General features: G+C 39.0%; 1 protein-coding gene across 1 annotated transcript in view; it reads left to right on the top strand.

Annotated features, from left to right (window-relative positions):
• EIF2B3 (eukaryotic translation initiation factor 2B subunit gamma) overlaps window positions 1-10,972 on the top strand; it is a 216,440-nt gene that overhangs the window by 107,894 nt on the left and 97,574 nt on the right. The window contains exon 5 of the mRNA XM_007953096.2: window positions 8,447-8,536. Coding sequence (XP_007951287.1) covers window positions 8,447-8,536 — 90 coding nt within the window. The remainder of the gene's footprint in view (window positions 1-8,446; window positions 8,537-10,972) is intronic.

Genomic DNA, 10,972 nt, shown 5'->3' with positions numbered 1-10,972 from the left:
TATTGCTATCATTGTGACTTAATCTCCATTTGGAAGTTCTATAATTATACCGTTCAGTCCTTCTTTTTGCTTTGTAGTTGTTATTGTTTACAGATTGATACCTCTGGTTATCATATTTAGTCTTGTAAGCTTATTTTAATTTTGAGAATTCTTTTTCTGGGTTGGCTTCTGCGTGATGTTGTCATGTGTCTTAAGGTTAGGTTGTTGTCATCCATTGTTGGTTTTCAGCCCAAAGGATTCCCTTTAACATTTCTTGTAAAGTTGGTCTGGTTTTTATAAATTCCCTTAATTTTTATTTTTCTGAAAATGTCCTAATTTCACCATCATATTTGAGGAACAATTTTGCTGGGTATATAATTCTTGGTTGGTATGGTAATTAAGGTTATGTGTCAACGTGGCTGGGCCTGGTTTTGAGTGCCTGGGTAGCTGGATGTAGTGATTTCCCATGATGAGACTAGTAATCAACTCCCTAGTGGAATCTGCTGTGAGTAGCTGAGTAACTGCCTTAGGGAAGTGGTCTGCCTGCAGTGTATAAGAAGAAGCCTTGAGAAAGGTCTCTGAGCTATTTGGCATGCTTGGACCCTACATTTAGCCAAGTCTTCATTCAGCAGCCTGCCATGTTGTCTGCTGATCTTGGGACTGTTTCTCAACTTGAACTAGTGGCCTGCTGTGTTGCTTGATAATCTTTGGACTGTGCCATTTTACTTGTCAACTTTGGGTTTGTCAGCCTCAGCAGCCAGCAGCTTCCAGAGTTAAGAAAAGCCTTCAGCTTCAGTGGTCTGAGAGCAAGAGGCAGAGCTGAAGCCCGAGGTTGAGGGGCCTTTACCCAACCCCTAGAGCTGGCAATTTGAACTCAGACTTCTAGCAGCCTAAACTGTAAGAGAATAAATCCCTGTTTTGTTAACGCCATCTACCTGTGATCTATATCTGTTAAGAGTGGTACTAGATAACCAAAACAGTTGGTGATTTTTTTTTCTTTGAAGATCTTATGTGTATCATTCCATTGCCTTCTTGCCTGCCTGGTCTCTTTTGAGAAATTAGAGCTTAGTTTTATTGGTTGCCCTTTGTAGATAACAGTTCATTACTCCTGAGCTGCCCTGAAGATTCTTTTTTTGTCTTTGTCTTCAGCACATTTTATTATGATATGTCTTGGTGACTCCCTTTTGGGGTCTATCCTGTATGGACCTCATTGAGCTTCTTGGATGGATATCTTTTCATATTTCATGATATTAGAGAAGTTTTCTGCTAGCAAGTCTTTGACATTTTTTTTTAATTAATTAATTAATTTTTGCTGACATCTGTTCTGAGATTCAAATCACACGTAGATTATTTCTCTGGATGTTATTCCACGTAATTCTTAGGCTTTCTTCAATTTTTTCTTTTTTTTTTTTTTAACTTTTCCTCATCCCCAAAAAAACTGGTATCAAGGAATTTGTCTTCTAGTTGGCTAATCCATTCTTCAGTTGCTTTGATTCTACTTTTTGTCCTTTCAATGTGTTATCTCTATATATAATTTTATTGTTAATCTTCTGGCTTACCAATTGCAATTAATTTCTAATTGTCTGTTTATTTGTCATTTTACTCTTCTATTGTTGTCCTGAATTATTCTAGGGTATTGTCTGTCTTTTCTTTGATTTTGTTCAATTCCTTATCACGTAGCTCTATTACCTGTTCTGCCTCAACGAGGTTTCCTAGTTCTTTATTTTGGTCATTTGCTTGCACTATCTCACTATCTTATCCTGTTTCTTTTTTTGAATTGAAGTTGCTTATTGTCTCCAAGACATTTTGAAGTTGATGTTTTATTTGTTGTTTATATGTTGGTTTGTTTCACCTTGATTTTTTTTTCTCTCTTCTTTGCTTTGTTTCTATATGTCTGGATGGGTGGAACAGGTGTGTTTCTTTGGTTACTAGTTTGGCAGCACTGGGACACTACCTACCTGTCTCTGGGTGGGTGGCATAACTGATGAGAATATAGGTGCAGTCTCTGTTGGTCATGAAGTGGAGCTGCAGGTAGGATGAGGAGCTGTTGTCCACCATCTGTTGTTGATTCAGTGGTTCAGGAGCAGGTGGTGGCACTTGCCCATTGGGTGAGGTGGTAAATGGTGAGTATAATATATATGGCTGACTATTAGGGAATTAATGTCTGTCTCCCACTGGATGGGGCAAGGGAAAAAAAAAGAAAACATTAAAAAATAAAAAAGGGGGGGTGGTAGATGAGAGGAATAATTAGTAAAAATAAAAGAGGAAATAGAAGTAAACAAATGAAAATGAAGAAAAAGTAAAAAAATGAAAAGGGGCTTGTGCAGTTATGGTCACCTGGCAGTGATAGCATCAGGCAGCTGTGATGCAACCTGTGGTAGCTTTTGCCTACAGAGGTAAAAAGAGCCTCAGGTGCTTGAGTGCCTTGGACAGAGGAGGCCACAGTGTCACACATCTTGCATTCATTGGGAGCAATACCAGTCAGTGGCATAGGCACAGGAACACAGAGCCACAGGCATTGATTTTTTCTGCTTGTGGGGGATGGGTGGCTGGGCTGCTATGGGGTGGTCAAGGAACCAGGCAGGTGGGGGCAGCCAAGGGGTTATACCTACCACCTATCCACTTAGGTTGGTGGAGGTGGAAAGAGGGCTCACCCCAATCACCAGGAAGGTGTGTTTGGTAGAGCAGAGAAAGCACCTTGCTCATCATAATTTACTGGCATGGGTCTAGTGCCCATCTGTGCACACATGGCCAATTATCCAGCTCCTCTCAGACTCAGTCAAGTGGGGAAGCCACCCAAGGTCTGTTTCTATCCACCATTCTACAGGCCTTCCCCCTCATATGGTCCATCAACCCAAAGAACTAATGTTCACTAGTGGTGAGTTATTTCCTCCCCCTTCACTGGCTTCCTCCTCACTCTTTGGTCACCTGTACTACTGGAAATCTCACTCATTTCCCTGCACTTTCCTCTCCCAGATCTAGCACATATTCTGCTCACCTTAATTCCCTCCAGATCTGTCCACACTGAGTCTCTGTCCCACTGTGGAATCCATGAAGTTGGTTTCTCCTTGCCTTGTATGGTGCCTTCTGTGTCTCAAAATAGCCGTGCTTCACCAAGCCCCAGCTTCTTCTCTCAGCCCCAATCACTGTCCTCACTCTGTCTCCCATTCTAATCAGTGCTCAATCTAATTCTTTATCCTTTCATTTCATGCTCAAAGTTCCAGAATTATTATTTGTATCTGTTTCATTTGGTTTTTCCAGGTCTCTGTGGTATTCTGTGTGATATTGTAATGGTTGACATATGACATTAAGCATTTGTCAAAACTCATAGGACAAAACATACAAAGAATAAACCCTAAACTGTGAACTTAGTTTATAATAATGCATTGATACTGATTCATCAGTTGTAACAAATGTACCACAGGAATGCAAAATGTTAATCAGAGAAACAGTGTGAGTGTTAGGGATAATTCTGTATTTTCTGTGCCATTTTTTCTGTAAACCTAAAAGTGCTCTAAAAAGTGAAGTCTTATTTTTCAAAAATTAAAAAGAAAAATAACCACCTGCTGTAGACCAGCAAGGCGGATCAGCCATCCAGTGAGTCTTAAAAATGAAATAAAATCAGAATAGGCTATACCCTGTCTTTTGGTCTCAGTCATTAGAGAAAGAGTTGTTTCTGGATTTTCTGACTAACTATAACCTTCACCTTGTTGTTGGGTGCTGTCCAGTCAGCTCTGACTCATAGAGACCTTATGTATAATAAAACTCAGCTTTTAACCTTACTTTGCTTTACTTTGCTTTTTTTGTGAGCATCTACTATAAAGTAAAATAGTTGTGCTCTCCACTTATTTGGGATTTGGTGGGGGAAATGTGAGCAGGAAATTTTCTTTTTGAGTTGCTTTGAAAGGAAATTGCTTCCCTTGGTAGATTATAAGCTATGTTGTGTCAAAGATCAGGTCTTTCTTACTCATCTTGTTATCTAGCACAATGCCTATTACCTTAATAGGCTCACAGTAAATGTAGAATGCATGCTTGTTGTGGTGGAACCCTAAGTATTAACTTTCAAAAATCATTTTGCAGAAGAATTGTCTCTTCCTCTTCAGACTACATTGTGTACATTTGGAAAAAAACAAGGATAAAAGCCAAACCAAACCCATTGTCTTCAAGTCATACATAATCTGTACCATCTTTTCCCATAGTATTCCAGGACCCATTTGTTTTATTATGATTTAATGTGGATAGGGAAGGGAGGATTCCTAGAGGAAGTAGATTCCAGCTGATCCCTGGAAAAGCATACCCCAAACATAGGGAGATCCTATCTAGAGACCAAAGACCTAGCTAGATACCAAAATGAAGGTGGAAGAAAGTGAGAAATAGGATAGTTGACTCTCTAGAGCACAGTGGGGCCCTTGCACCTACCTCACTTCACCCATAGCTGCATAGGTGTTGTAAGTTAAAGGATCTTTGGCATTCAAACAGGTATTTTGGAGAGGAGGTAGATTAAAGAATTTGGGGAGAACATTGGATAAGATTAAATCGGTAACGTGAATAGTGTTTTTTGATTCTGAACTCACAGAGGGAAATGAGACCACAGCGTTAATGCCTGAATGTAAGTACAGCTTCATCAAGGAGCTCAGAATGAAGTCTTCACTATAACTCTGGGAATACAGTATGCAGACTGGGATGTTCTTGTGTGGTTGGTTATAAAGACTGTCAAAGCCAAGGCTGTATCTGGCACATTGAGAACAGATTTAGACATACATTCCATTATGCAGACAGGCTAAGTACTTTTATGAAGATATTTTGAAAGCCAACTGACCTTTGTGGTTAAAATGTCCTTGGATCTTTCACAATAGCTATTTCATATATACAGTCCTTATTTACCCTAAAATAATACTGTTATTAATAAATAATTATTAATGATTGTTATAATTATTTGACATATTGTTTTTGTTTCTTGCTCTAAAAATAAGTAGTTATTCCCATTTTTAAGATTAAAAAAAAATTCTTTATTTAAACCCTTAAAATTTTAAACATTACAAATTCAAATCCTAAATTCTATAACTTACTCTTTTTAAAACAAATCTATAATAACAACCCAAAGATACTGATGATTTATATTGTCCTAGATTTTCACCTGAGATTTTAATCTTTGTCCATTATCTGTTCTACTTTTCTGAGGTCTTTCTCTTTTTCTCTACCTCTTTTTTCTTTTTTTTATAATAGACCTTTTAAAAAGCATTTTAAAATTCTTTTTTATGTTAGGTGAAAAGAAGAAAAAACCTATGGAGGCTTTTCAAAGATCTTATAAACTTTGAAAGTTAATTTTTTTTTAATACAGTTTCTCTGAGCTTTTATTTTTATCATTGAAAGTATTACAACAGATTTTTCATATATGCTGTTTTTATTGCAATGGATTTTTTCCTATAGTTGACACATAATTTTAAAAAATACAAAATTTTAACTATTTCTAAATGTTTTATTTCCATTTACTAATTTCTTACTTTTTAGTTGTATACAAACCCAAAATACCATTCTGGACCACAGCAGTAAACCAGTTACCTAGATTTCATTGCTGCTTACTTTCATTCCTTGGTTTGTTTTCTTTTAAAATATCAATCTTTATTTCCAATATCATTCAGAAACAGAAAGGTGAAATAAAGGAATCATCTTTTCTTGGTAATTTAAATATCATTAGTCTCCAGGTCCCAAGATTTAAATTCATTACAAATTTAATCTAAAAGAAAAAAAATTAAAATCATCTGTCTCTTCCTTTGTTGTATTCCAAATTGATATGTAGCCAGTTGTCTTTAGCCTTGAGTATACCAGTTAAATTTTTAGAGTATTTTTTCTTAAAAATGGGAGAATTTTTTTATTTTTATTTTTATTGTGATTGTGATTTGGATAGAAGTTTACAGGGCAAATTCATTTCTCATACACATTTTGTCTCATGACGTTGACTGCAGTTCCCCACAGTGTAACAGCTCTCTTCTTCCTTTCTCTCAGTACTTCCCTCTTCCCTGTGTCCTTCCCTCTTATACACTCCTGCCTACCCCACCCCCAGCTATCTCCGTGTGGAAACATTGCCCTTCCGTTCTCCCATGATTGATCATTCCAAGTAGTGTATCTACCTGATGTAAATGTTCAGCCTGTGTGCCTGTCTCTTATTTGGCTGGAAGCCACTGGAGTGAGTTCAATTCCAGACCTGAAGGGCAGCTAGAGGCCATAGTCTCAGGGATTTTACCAAGCTCTATCAGACCAGCCAACCTGGTCTTTTTTTTTTTTTTAATGATTTTGAGTTTTGTTCCACATTGTTCTCCCTCTCTAAAAAATGGGAGAATTTTCTGTGTTACCTTTTTTATGAGATGAGAATAGAAAACTAAAAAAGCATTTAATAAACTATAAAATGCTATATGAATGTTAATGCTGCATATACTTGGAATTCACAATTTAGAGGATGATTATTCAAACATTTGAGTTACTCCTGTTCTGGCTGCATAATATAAGTTGATTTCAGCTATAAAAGTAAGAGTAATACATCTATCTCATAAGGTAATTGTGAGGATTAAATAATATAATGTTGAATGAGTAAAAGAATTTGTAAATCAAGGGACTGAGTAGAAGAATGCAGATTTCCAAACTGGTCAGATCAGGAGAGAGAATTATCATTTTGTAGGCTTCAAATGAAACCTTGGTACCATTCACATTTATTAAAATCTATTTCCTCAGGTATTTCTTAGAACTCCAGAATCTCAGAAAGTTAGGATTGGGAGGTACCTTCTTTTTACTTCATCTTAATTGTATGCACTAATTAACTTGGGTGGGTGAGGGTGTGTGTGTGTGTGAGAGAGGCGGGGGGGCATCTAGAATCCCAAGTCTTTGACTCCTCTGTTGCTTATTTGAAAGCATGTATTTTGACTCCCCCTCCCTCAAAAGAATAACAGCCCCTCATGGTGTGCCATGATTCATTTAATAAATTACTGTCTTGTGGGATATCTAAAGCCCATGAGAATACTTTTTCTTAAAACTATAATCTAGTCAAACCAAAGTAACACAGAGTAGAAAAAAGGTGACAACTATGATTGGAATCTTCACTTTTCCATCCTGCTTCTCCCCTCCTCTCCCTTACCTCTTTGTTTCAGTACTTTGAACTATTTCTTCCTTGTTCAGTCATGGCCAACAAAGTGAAATCAGGACAGACCAGGATTTGCAAAATGTGGGTGCCTGGAATGATAACCAGCAGGAGGAAAATTACAGGGTGACTCCCTGCTAGAAACTTCATTTCCCTCTTAGAAACAAGGTGTGTGTGTTGCATAGCAACCAAATCTCTCAATCAGCAGAGTCCAAAACAACAATACCTTGCTTAAAGATGACAACAGACCACACCACTTTGAATGTACTCGCTCTCCACAGTCCTAGCAATAATCCCGTCTCCCGCATCAGACTCCTGAAGGGCTCACTATGCCTCTTCCAAGTCTCCCATTCCAGGACTTCAACCCATCATTCTTCCTGTTGGGTTATCATTTCAGGCACCCACAGTTTACACGTTCCAATCCATCTCAGTTTCACTACATCAGTCATGACTAAAATGGTTCAAAGCCCTGGTTTGTTTTGATTAGATAAAATAAATGAAAGGATTTGGGGGAGTAAATAGGTAATTACCATATTGTGTGATACGTTATCTGATAGAAGTAGACACCAAGTATTGTGGGGGCACAGACTTAAGTTGTTAGTGAAGTTTTCTGGGGGTAAGCTCTGATGCATAATTAAGAGTAGGGAGTTAGGAATATCCTGAGAAGACAGAGTAATACAGGTCAAAGCCTGGAGGTAAAAGAAGCATGGCAAAATGTGGCCTACGGGAAGTGGGACAGTTGAAGTGGAATCGGGAAAATGTTAGTTGAGCATTACCTTAAAACTTGTGGATAGGAGTTTCTGATAGATTAAAAGAAAGTAGATTGTCAGTGATTTGATGGTTCCTGATTTTGGTTTAATCTCTTTGGGTGCTTAAAAAATTTGTAGAGTGTGAAATAGAGTTTCTAGAGAGACGACCTTTTATGTAGTACAATCAAGGCTGATATCCAACATCTTTCCAGGGTGAGATGTAGGCAGCATGGCCCTAATCCTTATAAATTTCCTAATACTTAATACCTAATACCTTGGTCATGTTGTCAGAAGGGACCATTCCCTAGAGAAGGATACCATGTTTGGTAAAGTGGAGGGTCAGTAAAAAAGGAAAAGGCCCTCAATAAGATGGATTGACACAGTGGCTGCAACGAGAGGCTCAGGTATAGCAAGGATAGTGAGGCTGGTGCAGGACCAAGGCAGTGTCTCATTCTGTTGTGCACAGGGTCACTGTGAGTCAGAGGCGACTCGACAGCACCTAACAACAACAACAACAATACCTGATAATAGTACAGAATTCGTGTTACCTGATTATAAGCCCCTTCTTTCTTACTCTCTTTTGCAGGCACCCTAGAATACATTTCCACACAGGCCTTGTGGATGCCCATCTCTACTGCTTGAAAAAATACGTCGTGGATTTCCTAATGGAAAATAAGTAAGAAAAAGGGAGGTAGAGCCAAACTCATAGTGCTTTACAAACTACCTTATGACTTAGTGGTTTTAAACCTTGATAAAATCAAACAGCCAACCTATGTAAATAGCACAGTTGGTGCTCACCTTTATTTTAGAAGCAAAACGATGTTGTACGCATGTTGTGATTTTATCTGTACCATAAAGTCTCTTGCTTGAAATTTTGAGACCTGCTATAATAAAACCAAAAATCTAAACCCACTGCCATTGAGTTGATTCTTTACAGAAGTAGATTGTCCCATGTTTTTTCCACAGAGCAGCTCGTGGGTTTGAACCACCAACCTGGTTAGCAGTCAAATGCAATGGCTTATTATAGGTGTAGTAGGGCTCTGATGGCATAGTGGTTAAAGCATTTGGCTGCTAACCAAATGGTCAATTGTACAAACCAAGCTGCCACTCCATGGGAGAAAGATGAGGCAGTCTGCTTGAGTAAAAGATATGCAGCCTTAGAAACCTTATGGGCCAGTTCTACTCTGTCCTGTAGGGTCGCTATGAGTTGGAATAGACTAAATGGCAGTGGGTTAGGTTTGGAGGTTTATAAATGAGGCAAAATATTTTTGTAGAACTAATAGTAAAATGGGAGCTCTGGTAGCATGGCCCACTAGGCACTCGTATTCCACGCCGGCTCCACGCCAGCGAGCCGGGCTTCTTACCCATTTAAAGTTTGAGAATAGGTTGAGATCGTTTCGGCCCCAAGACCTCTAATCATTTGCTTTACTGGATAAAACTGCATGGCTCCAACTGCCAGCGACGGCCAGGTATGTGCCCGACACTCCAGCGCCATCCATTTTCAGGGCTAGTTGATTCGGCAGGTGAGTTGTTACACGCTCCTTAGCGGATTCTGACTTCCATGGCCACCGTCCTGCTGTCTTTATCAACCAACACCTTTTCTGGGGTCTGATGAGTGTCGACATCGGGCGCCTTAACCTGGCATTCGGTTCATCCCGCAGCACCAGTTCTGCTTACCAAAAGTGGTAAGCTCTGGTAGCATAGTGCCTAAGGCACTTGACTGCTAACCAGAAGGTTGGCGGTTTAAACCCACCAGCCACTCCTCGGAAGGAAGGTTGGGCAATCTACTTCCATAATGATACTGCCTCGGAAACCCAAGGAGGGGTCACTATGTGTCGCGTATGACTTGACGGCACGTAACAACATCAACAATAGTAAAACATGATGCCTCTTGCTGCACAGTTCCAGACTCTTTTTACCTCTCACTGCTAGGAAGAGCTCCTCAGCTTTTACCCTATTGTCTACAAGCAGATGTCTTTCCCTAGGCAATTATCCAATAGATAGGCCCTCACAGCAAAGGATCAGAGACTTAGCTCAGAGGAGGGAAATGAACAAATCTCCAATTCTAAAAAAGAAGCCCAGTCTACTGAATAAAATTTCATAAATGCAGAGAAACAGAGTTTGGTACTTTTTCTGATTTTGCATTGAGAACAGGGTTGTGGCCCTTAAATACTTCTCAGAAACTATGTTTGGTAGATCATAAGACTTAGGTTTCCAGAGGGAAAATCTCCTTTTGCAGTTCTTCTCAATAATTTTTAATGAGAGATGGAACCAGAGACCTCAGAGGAACAAGTAAGAAAAGATTTAATAATTGCATGTTTAAGAGAGGAGCATCTTGTCTCCCTTGATGACTGTTGGATAAGTTCCTGCCTTCAAAAGGACTGGTGAATGGGAAAGCAGGCAGGCTGAGTACCACAATAGCAAACTCCCTCAGACCAACTGGGGAAAGGCCTCTGAGGATCTGAGTTTATCATCTTTGGCTTATGAACTTAGAACATAAATAGAATGTTAAGGGGAAGGGGGAGTGTTTCTCTGTACCAAGTATGATATTTCTTACAGATCTAACCCCTACAACATATGCTAAGCCCCAGTAGGGAAGGTCCATGTATAGCTGATGATAAAATGAATCATTTAGATTTCCAGGAAGCTTTACCAAGTATTGTTGTTTCTTTATTTTCCCTCCCCAGGGTACTTTTCCCCTACTCCCCTCTGACTTGTGCTGTTTTTTTCATTCAATCAATAAATACACATTAAGCACCTATAATAAGCCAAGTATCGTGCTAAAAACTGGTGAACTCAGTAGTGGATAAGCAGACATGGGCACAGCCTAAGCTCCATAGTGGACTATGAAGACATTGCTTTTTAGATAGCAGGAGACTTAATGCTAAGATTTCGAGAGTGATTGAAAACCTGACTTCCGGTAAGATGGGGGAATAAGCAGATAAGCAACACAGACTCTCTTCAAAAAAGAAAAGAAAAACCAATTGACAGAGATACAGAAGATAATCCTGGAACCCTGAGCTTTGAAAGGAACTATACAGAAGTGGATTAGGCAACAACTAATGGAAAAACCTGAACAAAAACAGTGAGTACAGAGATGGACAGAGCTGCG

This window comes from Orycteropus afer, unplaced genomic scaffold (assembly GCF_000298275.1).
Source record: "Orycteropus afer afer isolate SDZICR_OR568_19922 unplaced genomic scaffold, OryAfe1.0 scaffold00370, whole genome shotgun sequence".
NCBI lineage: Eukaryota > Metazoa > Chordata > Mammalia > Tubulidentata > Orycteropodidae > Orycteropus > Orycteropus afer.
Note: the sequence above shows the minus strand (reverse complement) of the source record. Positions and strands in the feature narration are given on the sequence as shown.